At 40.0% G+C, this 22,534-nt stretch overlaps 1 protein-coding gene across 2 annotated transcripts in view; it reads right to left on the minus strand.

Moving 5' to 3' along the window:
* The window catches only part of GABRG2 (gamma-aminobutyric acid type A receptor subunit gamma2), an 82,580-nt gene extending 60,889 nt beyond the window's left edge, over positions 1-21,691 (minus strand). For both annotated transcript variants that reach the window (XM_055125120.1, XM_055125119.1), the window contains exon 1: positions 21,197-21,691. In XM_055125120.1, coding sequence (XP_054981095.1) covers positions 21,197-21,294 — 98 coding nt within the window. In that variant the 5' untranslated portion in view covers positions 21,295-21,691. The remainder of the gene's footprint in view (positions 1-21,196) is intronic.
* Between the last annotated feature and the right edge of the window lie 843 nt (positions 21,692-22,534).

Consider the following 22,534-nt stretch of genomic DNA (forward strand, 5'->3'; position numbering starts at 1 on the left):
GCTACAAAGAAAAAAGTGTGACATAGCAATCAAAATACACATATCATGGAATAGAATTAAAATCCCAGGAATGAAGTCCCATATGAAGAGATGGTTCATTTATAGCAAAGGAGCTAAGCTAATAGAGAAAGGGAAGTCTCTTCAATAAATGATGTCGGAAAACTGGATTGGCACATGCAAAAGAATGAACTTGGATGATTATCTTCTACCATGCATACCTATTAACTTGGAAGGAATTCAGGATTTAGAAATAAAATCCCCAAACCATAAACTAAAGGAAGAGAACATAAGGCAAAAACACTTTATGATACTGACTTCAATGATATCTGCAGTGATTTGACTCTAATGTCCAGAAACAAAACCAAAGAAAAACAAAACTAAATGCCAATATAGCAAACTTAATGTCTGACAGAAAAACAGATGCTCTCATTAAAAACAAAGACAGTCTACTCTATGTGAGAAAAAATAATCACACATCATCCAACTGACAAAAAGGTAATATCCACAATGTGTAAGGAATTCACAGCACTCAACAATTGCCACAACAATAGCAACAAAATGAAAAATCAAAATTGGTGGGCAGGTACTTTAAGAGATATACAGATGGCCAACGGGCACAGGAAAAATGTTTATTATCATAGGGAAATGCGAATTAAAATGGTAAGAGATACCTCCTTGCAAGAAGTCTATTATATAATATATATCCATAAATAGCAAGCATTGATAGTCACAGAGAGAAAACGGAAGTCTCACTTGCTGTTGATGGGATCTGTAAATTAGTCCAGCCTCAACTGAAAACAGTATGAAGATTTCTCAACATATTAAAAATAGAACTACCACATGATCGAGCAATTTCACTCCTAGGTTTCTTTCCCAAGAACACAAAAACACCAAATGGGAAGATGAATGCAGGGTCCTTATAGTGCTGTTTTTAGTGGCCACCATCTGGAAACAATCCAAGTGCCCAGGGACAGATGATGAACCAAGAGGCTGTGGTGTATATACACAAAACAACCCTACTCAGCCATAAGGAAAGGTGAACCCTTGTCTTTCCTACTGTAAGGCTGAAACTGGAGGGGATTATGTTAAATGAAATAAATCAGAAGGAGAAAGTCAAACACGGGATGCTTTCATATGTGTGCTACATGAAGAAACTGGCAAGGGGAAATACTGTCCAATGAAAACAAAGGACAGAGCTGAGGTTACCAGCAGGAAGGGAGGGAGGAAGGGGGCTGAAAGGGTTCAACGTCCCATGGAGGAGAGATAGTAGCACTTAAAGTGGTCGGCATAATGTAGTAACACAATTTCCCTAAATTATATCTACACACTTGAAAATCAATGTTGCCTCAATAAAAAATATTTAAAACCCACTTGTTTTTCTGCATAAATGTTTAAAATGTCACTACCAAACAAGTTTCTGCTCTGTTACGATGATCTCTATTATGATTTTCCACTCTATTCTCTTCCTTTATTGCACTCACAGGATTGCCCCACTGTCTCCAAGTACCCTGAAGGCTGCTGAGTAAATACAATGAAAATCCCACCCTCTAAAGGCACCATGAGCAAAAGAACGTGCATGGCCAGAGCTATGGTATAGCAGGTAAAAGGAGCTTGGCCAGCATGCAGCTGGACCAAGGTTGATTTCCAGTCCCACAAATGATTCCCATCCCCACCAGGAATGACTCAAGATCCAGGAGTAAGGTCAGAGCATCGGCAGGCATGTGTGCATATGTGTGTGTGTGTGTGTGTGAGAGAGAGAGAGAGAGAGAGAGAGAGAGAGGAGAGAGGAGAGAGGAGAGAGGAGAGAGAGAGAGAGAGAGAGAGAGAGAAGAGAGGAGAGAGGAGAGAGGAGAGAGGAGAGAGGAGAGAGGAGAGAGGAGAGAGAGAGAGAGAGAGAGGAGAGAGGAGAGAGAGAGAGAGAGAGAGAGAGAGAGAGAGGGAAATGTGGTATTTGAGTTTGTTGAATTCTGGAAACTTGGACAAACTCCAGCAACTTGCATGTATTGAATTCTGTGTCTCCACTTTCCTTCTTCCTACTTCCCAAAGGGCCAGTGAGCCTTACTCCTTTTCCCCCATTCATTTCAAACCAAAGAGCATCTTCTCATAAAGGCCTTCCTGACTTTGTTATCCACTAGAACCTTTCCACATTTTGGCCAGTACCTTGAAAACTTCTCGGCATATACATATATTACAATGTGTCTTTGCTTCCCTATTGCATGTCTCCATCCTTAACGCTTCATTACATTATTTCACCCAATCCTACCAATACTGATATTCTTACGATTATTCCTGAATTATAACAAATATTGACCAAGAATCACTTTCGTTTGCCAAAACCAAACTGTATAACCACTAGGTTGGCAAGACTTTGAAAAAGGATCACTGCTAACGAATCTGCTATTGTACATCCATCAAGTAATAAGATCGTCCAAAATAAGTTTCTCTTGCACATTTCCCCTTAGGACAATATATTAGTTTAAACCAGAGACCAATAAAAGTATGGCACCTTCAGCACAAAGTTAATAACATTCAGATTTCATAAGCTTGCCATTGCAAATACTGATGACTTGCTCTCCCCACGCTGAGGAATAAAAGCAGGGCTTGCAATTTATCTTAATGGATGTGATAAGCTGCCTAACTTAATCTCTTTCTTGGCCTGAAAAGCAAAGCAGACTACAGAGCAGAGCAGACGCAGTCAGTTCATTTCCAAACGTGTCCTCCAGCCACTGCAAAGCGTAGACTCAGGCATGCTAGATTAGATGTCCTCAGTGCAGAGGAATTTGAAGCGGATGGCACCTGTGGTGGGGTTTCCTTTCTTCCCTTTCAGGACAACCAGAAACTCCCGAGAGACCTATGCTGTTCAGTGAACCAGTTGCTTTTTCATACAGGGCCTCTAAAAGTCTGTGGAATTCTATACCTGCTCGAGAAGCAAGTATAGAACCTGCATAAAACCTGTTGGAGCAAAACACTCTTTGCAAAGGTGCAACAGGAGTATGTACATGCAATGAGGGCAGTGTCAGTGGAATCCCCATATATAAAATCTGGTAGTAAAGTGGAAGACATAGGATGATTTCCTCAGCTAACTTATTTTTTTTCTTTTTGGGTCACACCCAGCGATGCTCAGGGGTTACTCCTGGCTTTGCACTCAGGAATTACTCCTGGCGGTGCTTGGGGGACCATATGGGATGCCGGGGATCGAACCCGGGTCGGCCGAGTGCAAGGCAAACGCCCTACCCACTGTGCTATCGCTCCGGCCCCTCAGCTAACTTTTTTTAAAAACAAACTTTGTATAAGATTAACAGCTGCTGGTTTATTTGAATCAACTGTCAAATGTTCCAATGTGTAAAAAATGAAAACTTAATCTAATTAATAACCATCACATACCTATATCAAGTATGTTTGTGGGTTTTCATTAATTAGGGAATATTTTATTGCAGAAAATGTATAGTTTAATAAAATTCAAACTAAATTATAAGATGCTGACATACTCACTTAAGCCTATGGAAGAAATTTCATGGAGCTTTGAATCAGGTTCTCAATCATGTGTTTAAAAACTTAAGTACTATCGCTCCATTCTATCCTCCATGATGTTAGTGGCAACCCAAAGATGAATTATCTCTGTATCACAAGATGCCGACTACAATTGCTCATTTCAGTGCTGTCCTATATATATAGCCACAGAAACCAGGAACAATTTATTCTACAAGTTCTTAAAAATTGAGTGAAATACCTACCCTTCTGAAAGCTCCCACCCAAGTTTCATTTGTGCATTACTAGTCTAAATACATATGATTTCATACACGTGGTGCTTACTAGTATACAGAAAATGGGGCAAAGTGTTGTACTTTAACTGTATCTAGTATCCAAAACGGTAATCTTCCTATACGCACGAGGATTCACAGATACCATATGAGCGATGGAACGTTAAGGAGCTGATGACAGTAAATGTGGAGGAGCAATGACAATACTTACTGAGGGCAGAGATTATAAACAGAAAAAATATTTGTGTTAGATCACAATCTAGGATGATGGAATCCATTTTCAAGGACTAGTACTCCTGGGTATAGTTTTAACCCTTGTAAAAGTGTGAATGTGGAAAGGCTGGGCTCACAGCCGGAAGAAAAACATTTTGGCATTATCTGATGATGATAAGCACTTGTGTATCTTCAAATCCATAACTTTATTGTTGAGTGGGGGCTAGGAGGATAGTCCTGGAACACCCATCAGTGTTTAGTGCTTAGTACTTACTCCTGGCTCTGCACTCAGGGATCACTCCTGGAATGATGATCACTCCAGGAATGGAGCTTGGGAACCCATATGGGGTTCTGGGGATTGAACCCACACTGGGTACATGCAAGACAATGCCCTACCTACTATGCTACTGTCTGGTCCTTTACCCCCAGTTTCTTAAATAATGGGTCATGGTCTCAAATTTTGTTTTAAAATAAATCTATGATTTATTTCATCAGTAAATGTTCTGCATACCTAGTACTGTGTCTAAAGATCTTGGGTGACAAGGGTTGGGGAGTGGGAAAAGTTTAAGAAGCTCTGCTCTAACTCACAAAGGCCACACCTAGGCTTTGAAAGGAACTGCAGTCATGTGTTTATGAGTGCACAGAGGCATTTACTAACATAAATGAATATATCTCCAATCAACAGAATGGATACATAAAGTATGGCATATATACACAAGGATTGTAAAAGACTTCCTATCATTCACATATTTTATTTTTCTGGGCCATACTTGGTTGTGCTCAGGGCTTACTCATAGCAGCTGTGGGGACCATCTGGGTGCTGGGGACTGAACCCTGGTGGGCCACATGCAAGGCAAGTGTTCTACTTGCTGTAGTAGCTCTCAGACCCCTCACCGATTTTCTAAGAAGAGTAGCAGAAAGCTTAGCACTTCAGGCAGACAACAGTTGCTCATGGATTTTTTCGAGCAGGCACCAGTAACGTCTCTCACTGTGAGACTTGTTGTTACTGTTTTTGGCATATCCAATACACCACGGGTAGCTTCAGACAACAGTATTCCATTAAAATGTGACAACCCTGCTTAATTTTATTGTGTCTGCAGTTGTCTTCTGTCATAGTAAAACTAATTTTCCACATGTTAGTGCTTTTAAGTGTGTTCAATAGTGTGTTGAAAAGGATATCACCTATAATGATATTATGGAAATACACAATATTTTCATAGGGCAACTAACATGTGGGAAACAACAGTCCAGATAGTCAGATCTCACCGTCCTTCAGGTGACTAGCATGTGACAGATTCTTTTGTGCACGGCAGGCAAACAGATGGGAAGAACTGCAAAGTATTATGCGGATATCAAAACACCTCTCATCTATTTCTACCTGAACAGCTAGAAAAATACAACACCTAAATGACAATTCAGAGAAACAATAAAAACACCATCATGGGGTAGGCTATGACTAATCTCTGTCTGTCAGCTCCTCCAACCTGCTATTAAGGATTTTTCCTACTCATGTACATCTGTAGGCCCTTGTAAATCTCCACTTTTGGTTGTTTTGTATTTTGAGCCACACTCAGTGATGCTCTAGGCTCACTCCTGGCTCTATGTTCAGGGATCACTCCTAGTGATGCTCAGGGGATCATATGGGATGCTGGGAATTGAAATCGGATTTGCCATGTGCAAGACAAGCACCCTACCCCCGGTACATTCCACTGTACTATTGCTCCAGCCCTAAATCTCCATTTGTTTTTGGTAAGAAAAAAAATTCTTTTCTAGATTATGAAACATTGAGGGAACTGACAAAATGACCAACATATAAACCAGCATATAAACTAAAAATAAACATGCAAAGTTGTTGACACCCCTACACGGAGACCCCATGTGGGCAGAAGAAACATACAATTTGAAAAGTGAAGTTGTCCATATTTGGGGTAGTAAAGGTCACTGGGGACAAGTGTATGAATATGAGACCTTATCTACTACATATAACAAATAGGCATACCCAGACATACATGCAGATGCATCCGATTTAAAAGTATTAAAAATGCAATAGTACAATAGGTAGGGTATTTGCCTTGCATGTAGCCAACCTGGGTTTGATCTCCAGCATCCCATAGGGTCCCCCCTAGCACCACCAGGAGTAATTCCTGAGTGCAGAACCAGGAGTAAACCCTGAGCATCACCAGGTGTGACCCAAAAGGCAAAAAAGTTTATTTTTTTAATTAAGAAATGCAAAAGCATTGAAGATCTATATCCGTAATCTGTTCAGGTCTGGATGGGGGGCACTGATGCTTTGCAATTTTGTTTTAATTTGCAAATTCTTGGGAAAATGCAACTTCTTGCGAAGTCAAACGTAGTCATTTAGGTGTATGAATTAAGGTTCTGCTAATTAAATTAAGGTTCTACCGATCAGTTAGATCTAAAAGTTACAGAAGTCTCATCTTTCATTATTATGCTAGGGTTTTTCCCTGCCTCCTAACTCCCCAGGCCCATTATATGAATAGCCTCTGTTTCTTTAGATAGCCCAGAAAGCTATCTAGAATATCCTACCCGAACAGCAGAGCCTGGAAAGCTAACCATGGCGTATTCAATATGCTAAAAAGAGTCTCATAATGGAGACATTACTGGTGCCTGCTTGAGCAAATCAATGTAACCTGACTGACTAAGAACAAGAAATTCACCTGATGACAGAAATGGTGTGTTCATCCACTCACTGGTGTAGTTTACGGGCATTACCTATGAGCTAAATACTATTCTAAACACTTGGAGTTGTGACTTGTCTATAAAAAATGTGGTTGCTCACTTTTAAAAGTTCTATGCTGAGGAGATGGGAAAATAGAAGAGTGGGTAGGACTTTTGCCTTGCACACGGCCCACCCAGGTTTAATTCCCGGCATCCCATATAGTCCCCAAGCACTACCAAGAGTGATTCCTGAGTGCAGAGTCAGGAATGATTCCTGATTGCTCTGCCAGGAATAACCCCTGAGCATCGCTGTGTGTGACCCAAAAACTAGAAACAAAACAAAAAAAGTTCCATGCAGAGAATAAGCATGTCAATGTGTCTCACCAGTCTCATTCTCAGAGTAGCATGGGGGCTGGGGGGCCCAGAGCACAGGTCCCTGTCCTCTCAGCTCTTCCCCTGGCCTGTCACTATTGTTCTCAGTTTGCTTATTCTCGTAAATTGTCAGTGCTAATATATTGTGGCTTTATTTGCATTTATCTAATGGCTATTCTGAATTCTCTTGTGTTTTAATGGCACCTTAATTACTTACCTGGAATCTCAAGGGAACTGTAAGTGCAGAGTGATAGGATTCTGTTTATATGAGATTCCTGAGAAAGTTATAGTGACAAAGGTCAGAGCCATTGTTAGGGTTTAAGGGTGGCTGTAGGGTGCAACCCCTTGAATTGATGGGTAGCAAAGGGAAATTTTTTTCCCCTTTTATGTCTTGAAGAAAAGTAGACAAAACAGTTTTCTTTTCTGACCTGGGAAACTAATTAGAACTGGCATGGGGGTTACAATTCACATGACTGCATACCAATAAAAGCTCATTTTATCCAAAAGCTCAGGAATACTAACAGGCTCGGGAGAGGGCTAGAATTGGTAGGGCAGCTGGGCAGAGCTGTTGTGGGCCTTGGTATAGAAACAAACAAATATTTGCCACCCCCCAAAAACCTAATCAGAACCAAGTCACTGATTTTTTTTCAAAATATTTATTGATGTGAGATTTGTGTGTGTGAAAATTCTTGATATTAAAGTATGAAGTACAAAAAAATCAACCTGGGTTTGATTCCTCCATCCCTCTCGGAGAGCCCAGAAAGCTATCTAGAATATCTCGCCCGCACAGCAGAGCTTGGAAAGCTAACCATGGCGTATTCAATATGCTAAAAAGAGTCTCATAATGGAGACATTACTGGTGCCTGCTTGAGCAAATCAATGAACAACAGGATGACAGTGACAGTGACATAGAGAAAAATATTTTTGGTTAATAAAATAGTACTGTGGTCTTGTTGATTCGGTATACTGGTTTTTGTTCTTTTTCAAGCTTGCTTTTATTTATTTATGTATTTTGGTCGAGGGGGGCACAGAAATCAAGTTTGCTTTCTCCTAGCACTGAGTTTATGGATCACTTTTAGCAGGCATGTGGGATCGTATGAGGTGCTGGGGATTCGAACTGGGTCAGCTGCACGCAAGGCAAGCACCTTACCTACTATACTATCTCTGACTCTTTTAGGCTTTTACACAAAATGTTACCTTCTGTGGTGCTATTGTAAAATGTTTAACGATATATTTTAAAGATAGGAAATAAATGCACATTTTCTAAAAATAGTGAAAAAAAAAACCCTATAAAATCCCCCAGCTTTTTTTTTTTAAGAGTCTCTTTTTTTTTTTTTTACATAAAACCAGTTATGCAGGACCAGAGGGACAGACCAGAGTTATAGTGGATAGTGCATTTACCTTGCATGCAAGTTACCAGGGTTGATCACCACATCCCATAAATTCCCCGAAGCCTAATAGGAGTGATCCCTGAGCACAGAGCCAGGAATAACTCCGGAGAAGAGATGGGTGTGGCCCTCAAACCAAAATAAATGGTTTGTTATTCCTCTAGTTACTCCCAAATAGTGTTGATTTAGAATTTAGGGGCATTGGCATTATTTTGACATATTTAAACACAGTTAAATATAGTGCAAAAGTTTCATTTAAAATATAAAATAATTACTATGCTTTAAATGATTGACACAGTAACAGGTAGTTAGTTCTTGCTCCTGCTAAGATTTCATAGCAAGGTGTAAAACAACACTATATATATAACAGTAAGGAAGGCAAAAGTCAACTAATTACAAAAAATTGACAGTAAAGAGGTAAACTGCAATCCTCATTGGCACTCCCCATCACATACTTCTTTGGTATGATATTGACATCATGATATGATGTTTTCCCTGATTCAAACCATAAAGGTTTGAATTATAATTAAAATTATAATTCAAAAAATTCTTCAGCAAGGGTGTAAGATCATGGAATAGTAGGCAGCTTTCTGCCTTTCAAATCCTAAATTTTTCTTTATATATATGTATATATATGTATACATATATATGGAGTATTCGACATGCCAAAAACAGTAACAACAAGTCTCACAACGGAGACATTGCTGGTGCCCACTCATATATATATATATATATATATATATACACATATATATATATATACACATATATATATATATATAGGACTGGAGCAATAGCACAGCGGGTAGGGTGTTTGTCTTGCACGTGGCCGACCTGGGTTCGATTCCTCTGCCTCTCTCAGAGAGCCTGGAAAGCTACTGAAAGTACCCACACTGCAGAGCCTGGCAAGCTACCCATGGCATATTTGATATGCCAAACACAGTCACAACAAGTCTCACAATGGAGACCTTACTGGTGCCCGCTCAAGCAAATCGATGAAAAATGGAATGACAGTGCGACAGTGCTACAATATATATGTATATATACACATTAATTTTCCTTTATTAAAATTTTATTTAATCACCATTAATTACTGGGTTTGAGGTATACAATGTTCCAGCACCCATCCCTTCACCAGTGTCTACTCCCTCCACCAACGTTTCCAGTTTCCCTCCCTACCGCCTCGCTTGCCTCTAAGGCAGGTACTTCTCCCTTTGTCCTTTTCCCTTTTAGACACTGTGGTTTTCAATAATGTTACTGCTCAGGTATCATGCATGTTCCTTTCCCTCCTTTCAGCACCCGGTCCTCATCAGAGGCCCACTTCCTACTACCAATGCCATAGTGGTCCCTTCCCTGACCTGTCTCGTTACCCTTACATCAGCAACTTTTCCACTGTGGGCCAGTTATCCTGCTCTTCCGATTGCCAATCCTGATTTTCCCACCCCTGTCTCTGCCCGTTAGCCATCTGGGGCTTTAAGTGCTAAGTCACACCAAGCTCTTACTCCCCTCCAAATCCCTGGCACCTTCTGTCACTGACAATGAAAAAGGATTTCCAGTTTCCCTTTCGTGGCTGGATTCTTTCCCCTTCATCATCGTCTCGGCTTCTTATTCGTTACTCAGACTGATCTTTCCTGACATATTCTATTGGAAGTAAATATTGTGCTGATTTTTCCCATCGCACCACACTTTCAACTTCTTCATTTCCCATAATGTCAAGTTTGCCTGCCTGTTCCCAGATTGCATCGTCAAAGAATTAGAAGAGTGTCCATTAGTCACAAGTGGTTGTGCAGAAACAATGTAGAATGAGCAAATCCACAAATACATATTTATGTCAGAAAGACAGAGGGCAAGAAACTAGAGATGTGTCCCCATTGCATTCATTTTAACAGAGCACTTGAGAGCTCAACAAGACTCAAATGACATCCCATAGGATTCCATTTCAAGGAGAAAACAGTCGGGAATCATGGGCTAGAATCAGTCCAGAATCATTTTTTAGTCTATGGGCTGAGATAAATAGCTAAATCTAAAATATGTACTTGTTTATATAATTTCCTTCAGAGGATTTACATGTTAGCCAAAACAGAGGTAAACTTAATATAAGAAAATGTATATACATAAATAGCAACAATTTAATATATATACACATAATGTGTATACATGCACATATACAATAATCATTTTTATATATACTATATGTTATAAGGCTATGTATGGAGGAAATGAAATTCAATCTCTAATGTATGAACAAAGGTAATAGTTTGAGGTATAAAACAGTTAAATGAAACTACAAAGCATATATGAAAATATCTTTGCAAACTTGGAATCATCTAAAATTTCTAAGACCAGAAAACACATCAGAAAATACCATGATAAAAAAAAAGATAAAGTGAACTTGATAATTATGCATTGCTCATATAATCAACTTGAAGACTGGAAAGTTATTTCCACGAGGTAAATCTGACAAGAATCTTTTTTGTTAACCAATAATAAAAAGGTTAAGAAAAACTCTAACTTGAATGGATACAAGTTTACACCTACTATAAAGTCTCAATTCAATGTGACTGACTTGTCCCCCGGTGATCTGAACCTCTGAAATCAAAATTTTGCCTATACCTTTTGCACAGTGCTGGTCTGCATTACAAATAGTAAATGGCACATCTATTCACTGCCCTTTTCTGTTCCCCACTACCTCTTCACAGCCCCCAAGTCTTTTCATTCTGCTTCTCCATCAACATGGAGACACCATCAGTGAAGGGACTAGAGCCCTCTATTAATAGACATATCGGACTGGGCTTAGCAATACAGTGTCCAATACTTTCAGATGACTGGAACCTTATTGAGCAACTTGATTGCAGCCAAAAAAAGATTCTGAACCAACACTCCTCAACTAAGTGACTCCAGGATTCCTGATGGCCTCAAACTTTATTAGGTCATATTGGGTTCTTATTTTAAGCTACTTGGGTTTGGATTACTATAGAAATAAGATAATACAAAGGCAGGCAACAGTTAAAACTGTCAGGATTGGGAGCAATTTGAACTTGTAAAATAGTTACATATAGTAAAAACATAGTAAAATGCTTCTGGCAATTTCTTAAAGAATAAAAATACACCTATTCCCAGCAACTCTGCCCAGATAAGATTAAAAGCTGGCCCTAAGAAGTACGTGTACCATAATCCATAATCCATGTTTGTCAAAGTAGCCTCAAAACAGTAGTACCAAGAACCAATCAACAGATTGGAATTCAACTATGGAATTCATATTACACGAACACATGAAGTATGCAACATTATTGTAGCTCAAAAAATATTGAACAAAAGACACAGAAGAGCACACACATTGCTAATTTCACCAATATGAAGCTCTAGAACAGAAAACAGTAGAGAGAGAAATCAAGGAAGAAGCAAATAGAACGGACGGGTCAGGGACAGAAGAGTAATTAGAAAAAGACACAGTAATTTACCTGCAGGTAGAAGCAATAATATACATGGATACATACGAACACACATATAGCAGTTATATTGGTGCTTTCACTAGAAAACATTTCATCTTCCTGTACACTTGAGTCCTGAAGTTAAACAAATCTGAATTATATATTTAAAATATATGTTGGGGGGAAATCTGAATTATTTTATCTGAATATATATAAAGGGGAAAATTTCTCTGCAGTGGTAAATGAATCACAGGTAGCAAAAGTGATGTCAGCAAGGTACTTTAGGCAGCAGATGCAGTAACCAAAGTGACAGATGACAGCGAGTTTCATTCTATAACCAGAACTATGAGGCACAAAGAGAAATGAGGAGTTAGTCATGACCTTGAACAGCAAAACATCAGCTTGGATTGTCTCCCTTTTCATTACTCTCCAGGCAACAGCCTTGCTTTCCCCTTCAGGTTTCATAATAGATGTGGTCATCAACAGAAGCAACATGGGCTCCCTCTGAATAATGATCTGAATAATTTGACTTCAAACACTCCAAGACAATGGCTTCCCACTATCTTTAGAAAAAGACATTTCTCTGCAAATCTGTCTTCAGGAAAATACCCCATGTGTCACCATATACAACTTTGGCAACTAATCCATCTCTGCTAGAAATTTTAGTAGATTTATAATGGTGATCTAAAAAGAATGTTCAGTCCAGCCATTCCAGAAACCTTGGGACTTCCACCCAATTCTCAAATTCTCATATTACACAAAGGCGGGGGACTAGAGAATGAGAATTTTTATTAAAAATCCTTCTCCTGCATTCTCTCCAGTTTAACAAGGATGGAGCAGCAATGTATGTCTCTAGAGCCGTGAAATCCCCGTAGTGCTAACAAAAGAGCTTATCAGGGCTGCTCACTCAGTGTCAAACCCTTAGCCTAGAACATGCCAGTTCCTACTCAACATAACTTACTAAGAAGTATGTTCCTTTCTGAAGCTATCAGACATTGATAGAAATTTGAATTCTGACCAAGCATGGCTCCAGGAGGGCCCCTCCTAAGGATCCCAATACTCAATAGAGTGTGTTCACCTTTCTGCCTTTGTTGGCAGCTAGCTGTATATGCTGGACTTAGAATTACCATGGAAGAAACTAAGAGATGCTTCTTTTTTTTCCAAAAGAAACAAAATCAGGAAAAAGTAGATGCAATTTCCACTAATTAAGCTACTTATTGAGCATCTATTAGGTGCTTGGCACTTCTCTAAAAGTCTGGGTTGAAGGACTGGAGTGATAGCACAGTGGGTAGGGTGTTTGCCTTGCATGCGGCCAACCCGAGTTCGATTCCCAGCATCCCATATGGTCCCCCAAGCAGTGCCAGCAGTGATTCCTGAGTGCAGAGCCAGGAGTAACTCCTGAGCATTGCTAGGTGTGACCCAAAAGAAAAAAAAATTAAAAAATAAAAGTGTGGGTTATACCAGGGGAGGAAAACAAATTCCTGCTCTCATCAAACTTGAATTTTAGCTGAGGGAGCTTAAAAAATTGAAAATACCAATAAACCAATATTGGCAGAGGTCAGAGAGACAGTGGAGCAGGAAAGGTGCTTGCCTTGCACACAGCTGACCCAGGTTCTATCCCAAGCATCACACAGTTTCTATTCTACGAGCTCTGCCAGGAGTAATCCCTGAGCAAGATCGAGGAATAAGTCCTGAGTATATCCAGGTATATCCAGGTATAGCATTGAAGAGGGTGGAGTGGGGGGTGTAAATGTGCATTAAAAATAACTGTCTACTTACTGAAAGCTCAAAGTGCTACGAAAAAAGTGTAAGTAGAAAAGGACAAGTAGAACAGTGAGTCTACTAGGGCAAAGACATGGAGAAAATGAATCAACAGGAGACAATCTAGGAGAAATACAATGCACAGGAAACTGAGTATCTGATGTATTTTTCCTGTCTATATCCTGATGAATGTCTCAGGACTGGGGAAAATCCAAGAAAAGTATGACACTCCCATATAACACAAAGATAGCACACAATCAAGAAGCAGGACTTCCCAGAGAAAAACGGTCCTGGGTCCTTCTTCATCAACCTCTAGCCACATCACAGAGGTGAAATTGATTCAGGTTTGGGGAGATTTTGAAGAAGAGGGTTATTGGCGTGAGAGAAGGGTGATACATTTCCTATCCCCTCTTTACCTGTCTTGCTTGTTCCACCCCAAGCCACTTGTAAAAGATATCCAATTTTCTCAAGGATACCGCTCCTTGATATCCTTGGTGAATGTACAAAATTGGTAAAAGCGTCAGCCCCACAAAGCCACACAGGGCAAGAAAGGCAAGGATTCTCTGTATGCCCAAAGAAAGCAGCCTTAGGACCGGAAGCAGAGAGCTTATGGAGGTCAGACCATGCTGATTTTCCAGGAAAAGGCAAAAACTACAAGAAGACTGGTTGAAATTTGAATGCAATGAGCCCAACTGCAGATCTAAGATCAGTCTGCCCATGAAGAGACGAGAGCATTCTGAACTGGAAGGAGAGCTAGAAAGGAACAAGTGATCCAGTTCTCAGCTCCAGTTTTTGTTTTGAAGACAGAGACCTTGGATAGTGTTAAACTGGAAAACAGTCGGTGAATGCTGAGGGAAAGTAGAGTCAGGAATAAAGTGTCCCAAGGGGAAACTTGCTTTGAAAAAGAAAAGGAAGTCCAGAGGCCTATTTGCATCTGTGGATCAGTCTGGGTTCTCATCCCAAAGAGAAAACTCAATATCTGCTCAATACTCTGAACGCAAAATGTCAAAGAGAATCCTTTGAGAAAGCTCACTTGATTTCTCTAGAATCTGGGCTATCTCAAGGACATCACTTAGTAGATTTAAAGGGACCAGGCTGTTTAGAACAATCCCAAGGAAGAATCTGAGTATGAAAAAGCTCCCCTTTTGCATCTAACTGGAAATTTTGCAGCATTTATTTTCATATGCCCCATCCTTCCATCACCATCCATCCAGGAGGTAAAGGATGCCAGGAAAAACAGTCCTATTGTAATTAGGACTGACAACATTTCCTGTTCTTTTCAGCAAGCAAATGCTCCTGGTGGTCTCTGGAGAGTGGGGGTGTCTTTGGAGTTGAGTTGAGGGAATGAGGTACAAACTCAGCCATCACATGGCATAACCGTCTTCAGGAAACAGTATGATGCTGAAGTTTAGTTCACTTCCCTATGCACTGCATTTCTCCCAGACAGTCATCATAAGAGGAAAGAATGAAGGAGTTTATTTTCACAGAACCCACCCAATGCCCAGAAAGCATAATCTAGCACTTAAGCATCAGCCACTCAGTGAGTACAAATGAAGATTTTTCTGATCCTTTATAATCATCCTCCCTCCCTCTCAGTTTTTTTTAAAAAAGCCAAAAGCAGTGGAGAGCTCCAATAAAAACAAAGGAAGAAATAAGGTCAGGCTACAGATATTTGATGTCAGGACTTTCGTAGGAAAATGAAAAAAAGTAAACGAAACAGGACTGGAAAGGACAGCTCAAGATGAGTTCTTGTTTATTTTTATGCCTGAAAATGAAATTGCTCTAAGCAATAAGGTGAATGAGAAAACCATGCAATTTATCTTAGATATTGCTCAGATATGGGGAGGAATCAACCGATAAACTTTAAAAATAAAAAGGATTTCTAAGCCCTACCTACTTAACTCTAGCATGTTCAACCAATCATGTTGGGAAATGTTGACCAAAGGAGTATCTCATAAAGGGAAATAAAATTAAAGTTCTTAAATAATATCTAAACATAGCTATATTTCTATAATCAGTTACTGTTCATATTTTATAATTCAAGGTATCACATGAAGCAAGTCTCATTTAGATGTGAGGAATTTCTCTAACATAACTTAGTTCCTAAAAATCACGTGGGGAAGGGCTAGAGAGTTGTGGTCAAGGGCCTAGGGTTCATAATCTGCATGCAGGAGGCTTGGGTTTGATCGCCAGCATTGCATGGTCCACCAAGCACCATTGGGTCTATATTTGCCTTGCTACACAGACTTTGGTTATAGAATTAAACTTGAGTTCATGGCAGGGTTTCAATTATCACGAAGAATAGCTGTTCATAAAACATTTCTTGTTTTCCCCACTATTGTGTTGCTTGGTATTCGTGGCTTTCTTTGTGAATGGGTAGGAAGTGTCCTATCAGTACTACTTATTTAACATTTACATAGTGCTTCATCTATAGAGTTGTAGAATAATTTTTAAGGAATTATGACTATATTTTACACTCATATCATAACATTGTAGGCATTAATATCTCAGTAGTTAAAAGTACTCCACCTTTCTCTACTCAGTCTTTGCAATTATACTAAGGTTATTAGATTATCTACCTCATGGAACTCATGATGATTGAGAATATGAATGTCCAGGTAAGATATTTGCAAAAGATTAAAGCACCAATTTCTATATATGATTTCTTTCCTTTAGAAGTTAAAATGCAAGTATTCTGATACTGTTCTATCTGGAAACTTAATTGCTTATGAAGTTTAGGTGATTAAAAAGGTCAATCTTAAAGCCTGCCTGAAAATTACCTTTTACTTTCCTAAATAATTTTGTTGAAAAATGTAGAATTAAAAGTATCATTGGGCCAGTTATCCTGCATATTTGTTCAACATGATCTCTTTTTAAAAAGTGAGACAAGTAGCAGTTGAGTTTCTGGGTAACAACTGAGCTGTAAACTTACATTCACACAGACACAATCTTTGGGAAAACGTATTCTCTAAGTTAATTTTGGTGCAGAATCTAAATGACGTTACTTGGTATTTGGGGGACACACCTGGCTGTGCTCAGGGATCACTCCCTGCAGGGCTCAGGGGAACATATGCAGTGCTGGGATTCCACATGGGTTTGGCTATATGCAAGGCACATGAATTATCATATGTAGTATGATTTTTAAGTACGTAAGAAGCACTGAATAGTGAACTATTTCTAGAATTTCTGTCCAGGGCTTTCAATCTAATTGGTAAGATAAATTTAGGGATGTTGTGATTAAGACTGAGACTGTCAAATCATACTCCTATATAGATTTAATATTTTACAGATTGATATAGGTTATCAGTTCTAGATTCTAGTGTCTGAAAATAGACTCATCTGTAAAAATCAAAGCTGACAAGTGCCTAGAGACTAATTGTTAAGTTATGAGAAGATAGTATCGATGGGATCAAGCTGATGAGTTAAAAAATCAGAAGATAATTAGTAACATTGAAAACATAATCAAATAATCAAGGATATATGTTAATGTATTTCTATATATATATTTCCATAAATAACATATTTCCATATATAAACTCATTATATATGGAAATGTATTTCTCATTACATATCTATATCTTTACATACATATTATTTTGATATTTCTATTTCCTTTGAGCAAATTTTAAAACCATGAAACTGCTATGGGATAAAAACAAAAAAAAGTTTGGAAACTAAAAAAAATTTAATAAGTAGTCTGAAGAATCTTTGTTCAGGTGACAGAAAATTCTTAAGTTTTATTTTTTGTAAAAACTTTTATTTCTAGGTGTGTTCACTCAAACTAAGACTGTCTGAAGTAGAATATTCATGCATGCGCTGAAGTGTGTTCATAGAGTGCAATGCTGTAGAAGTGACCAATAACTTCTTATCCATACTATATTTTTTAACTTAATTTTCTCAGATGTGTGCCGGTTAGTCTGATAAAGAATTTAAAACATTTAGAAAGAAATAATTAAGAAAAATGTCTAATCAATTACATGCAGGTGCTTGATTTTAGAATTTAAAATATTTGATACATCTCAGTACACTTCAATTCTTTCACTTTGAACTACTGAAAAAAGCCCAAGATAAATTTGTCTTCTGAGTAAATCATTTGGCATAGACATTAAAAATAACTTCTTGGAAAAAACAAATAGAACTTCACTGCCAGATATTCACAGGGCTTGAAATTTTTTAATTTTCAAACATTATGAAAATTCAAACTCATCTTGTACTCAAACCATGTCTTTAAAATGCTCTACCACTGTATAAGGCCTTGCTTATTCTAGTAGAAGTAAAAACAATCATAATTTCTAGCATTAACTCTATTTATTGAAATGACTTTCTATTGTATTGTTGTATCCCAATTTTGTTCTTTCTAGTAAATTTCCCCCGATATGGAATGTAGTTATATTGAAAGGATTGATAAAATTATGAAACCTGTTGATAAACTTGAATATGAACATAGGTATATGAAGTGTATAGTCTGTGAATACAACTGTATAACTGTATATCATATATTTATGTGCATGCACATACGCATGTTTTACTTTTTTTTTTTGCAACCCGGCAATGCACAGGGGTTACTCCTGGCTCTGCACTCAGGAATCACACTTGGAGGTGCTCAGGGGACCATATGGGATGCTGGGATTTGAACCTGGGTCGGCCACGTGCAAGGCAAACGCCCTACCCGCTATGCTATTGCTCCAGCCCCACATGTTTTACGTTTTCAGCTGGTGTTTTCTCATATATTAGATGGGTTTATTAGAATTCCTTATAGCTATTTGTCATTCATCGTGGTTAATATACTCAATGATTTATGTGAAAATGGAAATTTTGGCATGTGCAACAAATTCATGCTCTGCTGAATGTAACAATAATTTAAAAACACTTAAATATTACAGAAGATAATGAGTAAACTTTGTAAATCAGTTTAGCATATAGTCCTTTGCTTCAATGTATCTTTAACAAATAAATGCTCCTGAACTCCCCTGAGACAATGATTTAGAACTGTTCAGTGATGGAAATTCAGTTTAGGAAACTCCTTTCTAACCATGTTCCCTGTGTGAGTCTTTACACAAGATATGTGGAATAATTCTGAGTTTCAAAAATTAATAATTGTCCGTAAGAAAAATGTTATTAACATATTAATATCCTTGGAATAATGGTTGTTATTTTATATTTTAGTTTTGCATAGATACAAACAAGTTAATTGACTCAAATATTGATGGGGTAAAATTTGTTATTTGGAACTATGCAAATAAAAAGTCAATTAATTTTTTTTAATTTCCCTCAACTTCCTAGGTGTTGCTACCATAGAAAAAAGTCTGTTTCTTACTGGCCTCTAGGAGCCCACATTTTTAGGGTCATCTTTAGAGATCATAGGTTCTATTTCCACCCAGCTCTAGTCAGTCATTTAAACTACTTTTTCATGGGCTTTCATTAAACTGAAATTCTGAAAATAGCCTTCAGTAACTCCATACTGTACCATTACTTTAAAAATGTGAAAGTCTTCCTGCTGACATACTGTTGACTTGTAACTCCCATTATTAAAAGCAAGAGACATTAGACTACTATGCTAAGAAATAAAAATTAAATAGATTGCTAAAAGTCTGCTTATTGAACATTGCAAAATCACAGGGTCTGTTGCAATCAAGAAATTTTAAATTTGATACTGCTGAAAATTATACATTTTTGGTTTAAAAAATGCCTACTGGAAGTAAAATACACAAAATATCTTTAGTTAGCTATAAAAATATTTACAAAGATGAATAGCAGGAAAGATACATTTGCCTACGCCTTGTTTAGCGCTTAATCCACAGGTTTCATAACTAGTATAAATATCAAAGTATTTTGCATGTGACTATCAGATTTCAGGGGAGGGGCAACCACTATACAAAACATCAAATATAAAATCTGTGCAAATTTTCATTTAAAACTTGTTTTCCAGGATAATACTGGAGTATTTTGACATAATTCATTCTCAGTAAAGGGCCTCAGGAAAGCTACTTAGTTTAAAACTCTGAATGAAGTTTATGTCCAGTATTAATAGCAAAGTTAGAAGGTATGAAAAGGGCTGGAGAAAGAATTGAGCAAACATTTTACTTAGCAACTCGAAAGAGAGGAAACGCTTTTTCACTTTCTACTTTTCACAGTGTGCCTCTTTTTTTTTTTATCAGAAATCATCATCTAGATTCCCTAGAGAATAGTTCAGTAGATAGTCCCAATAAAAGTAAGCAATTGCTTAACCCTCTCCCGTTTACTATAACTACTGCACAAGGTCATTTATCATGAAAACCCTTGGGTTGTAACCTACAGCTAGGTTTATTTTTTTTTCTTGGGGCATCTGAGTAACACTTAGACTTCTATTTCGGAATGACAGCATGAAAGACGCCAGTGCTGGAAACAGAGAACCCTAAACTGTCTCAGATTTGACTGGAAATCCTTAGAGTGTGGGGGCTTAAGGGGGAGCTGCTGTTTTCACAGGGAACTGAGTGGCAAACTCAGTTGTGGAAGGGAGCTCCCCAGATCCTCTTGGAAGAAAAGAAAAGTTAAGTTCAAGAACATGTTTGCGCAAAGCACCTCAGAAAGGGGAACAGACCCACACGCTCCTAACTTAGGGTTTAGGGTTCAGGGTGGGCAGGGAATCCATCTCGCCCCTTGCCATCTTTTCCACCAAATGCAGCAAGGTTCTAAGGCTTTTGTGCCCACTTCCCAACACTGGCAGCAGAATGGACCACCGGTGCTCCATCACTGCAGCAAGGCCAGCTCCTGGGCCAGACACGCATTCCTGCAGGCGTGCGTCCACTCCCCTCTCCACTCCCGGCCCACAGTCCCGCTGCCACCTCGGGGAGCAGATGGGGCTTATCTGCGCCGGGTCCTTGTCCGCGCTCCCCCGGCTCCCGGGGCCTTCTGTCTGCGCTACACAGATGCCAGGCGAGGATGCAGATGCGCCCTAGATCCAGCTGGGCAAGTCTCCGTCCACCAGGCCCCGTCCTTAAACGGGGGCCGCTGTCCCTGGTGCTGAACCCTGCTCGCCGCGAGGGAGGCCGGGTCAGTGGGGGCTGGAGCGCAAAAACCTGGTGTATGCAGAGCTGAAGAATTCCAGGTGCAGGCAATACCCTGGCCTTCGGGAACTGAGCTACTCCCACCCTCTCCAAGCCGCGACCCCCAGGTGCGAGCCGCGACACCCCCTGCGTAGCCACAAACACCCTCCGAACGTGCCGTTCCCTCCTCCAGACCCCCCACCCAAACGCCTCCAACATGGCCTCAAACGCCGCCGCAGCTGCCTTCGACCCGGCAGCAATCTTAAAATGTTACTACCTAGGAGGCTGGATTCCACACACACGCACACACACACGCAAGCACTTTTACAAAAGAAAAAAGCAAATTTTTGCAATACAAGATGTTAAGACATCCACAATAGTCACCTTCCTTTCCCTCCCTTCCCCCCACTCCCCGATATTCACATTCCCCTAAAGCATAGGACGAGTCTTTTTTTTAAAAAAAATTCTAGGTGGTCCCTGAGATGGGCACCTCCCCGTCCTCTACCCCCACCCCCCGGCCCCCACCTCCGGAGCAAAAATCGAGGCCGATGAGGGCCACCACTTACCCGGCGTAGAGCGCCAGCAGGAGCAAGGGCCACGCCGTCATCTTCCGAGCAGACACGGGAGCCCAGTGGCCCGGGCTCCATAGATCTGGCCAACTCATCGCTTTCTCTTTTTTTAATTTTTTTTTCTTCTTCCTTTTCTCTGTGGTTCCCCTGGCCTCCTGCCTCCTCCGGGGCTGCCGAAGAATCCCTCCCCTTCTGTATTATTAGGATTATGCTTATGCTCAGATGCTGGCTCCCCCTCCTCCTTCTCCTCCTCCTCCTCCTTCTTCTTCTTCTTCCTCCTCCTCCTCCTCCTCCCCAACCCCCACTTGCCTCTAGTAGGTCCCGTCACTGGGGAGATGCATCGTTACCCGCTTCGGGGAATTAATATCGGGAGAGGGTGGTGTGGGGAGGGGGGAGGTTGGCAGGAATAAGATCAGCACAAACGCTTGCAGATACCGTCAAAGCGTCAGCGCGGGGAGAGGATTCCAAGTGCAGGGGGAAAGGGAGGGGTGGGGGGGTGGAATATAAAAGAAATGAGGCGGGGGCGGGGGGAGGCTGAGGAGCGCGCGCGAGATGCACGCACACCGGCACTCGTACTCCTGCCCCCCGTACGCACACGCGCTCCCCCTCCCCCACCCAGGGCCGTGCTTTTAGGTTGGTTGGCTTTTTTTAAAAAATATATTATTACTACTATTATTTTTTTAATTTATTTTTTTTGGAGGGGGTGGGGGCTGGAAGGCAGGGCGCGCGTTGTCAGTGTTTAAGAAGAAATGGAGGGGGTAATGTGCTGGCATCTGTGCGTGATTAAGCCTCACGCACTTAACTAGAAGGGGGTCAAAGTGGAAGCCAATGCAGCGTGGATTAACACATGCGTGGTACCTCGCCGGCTTACTTGGTGTTTTTTTTTCTCTCTCTTTTCTTTTTCTTTTTTAACCCTTCACGGCAGGCAAGCTTGCAGTGACTTGGCTTCCCCTGGGAAAGAGTTGCTTTAGGGAGACTATAAACTGTGTCACCAAGCCCAGAGTGTTTGTCTGCCCAGATCTGCCAAGAATTCTTATGTAAAACAGTGCAGTCTAGAAATCCTGGTTACAAGGAAGGGGGAGGGAGAGGAGCTGGTGGATTTTCCATTTGAATGAAGTGACAAACTATGAATAGAATTGGAGACCCCTCCCAGAGGGTTACTTCACCCACTTTGGCCTTTTGCCCCCAGCAAAATGTAAAGATACACCCACTGGATCAATGAACAATATCATTGCCTGAGATAGTCTGATTAAAAAAAATACAATGCATCATAAGGAAGGCTTTTTTAAGGGGTGGAGGTTTGGGCAAGAGGAAAGGGTTAAAAAAAAGGACATT

This window comes from Sorex araneus, chromosome 2, assembly GCF_027595985.1.
Source record: "Sorex araneus isolate mSorAra2 chromosome 2, mSorAra2.pri, whole genome shotgun sequence".
Lineage (NCBI taxonomy): Eukaryota > Metazoa > Chordata > Mammalia > Eulipotyphla > Soricidae > Sorex > Sorex araneus.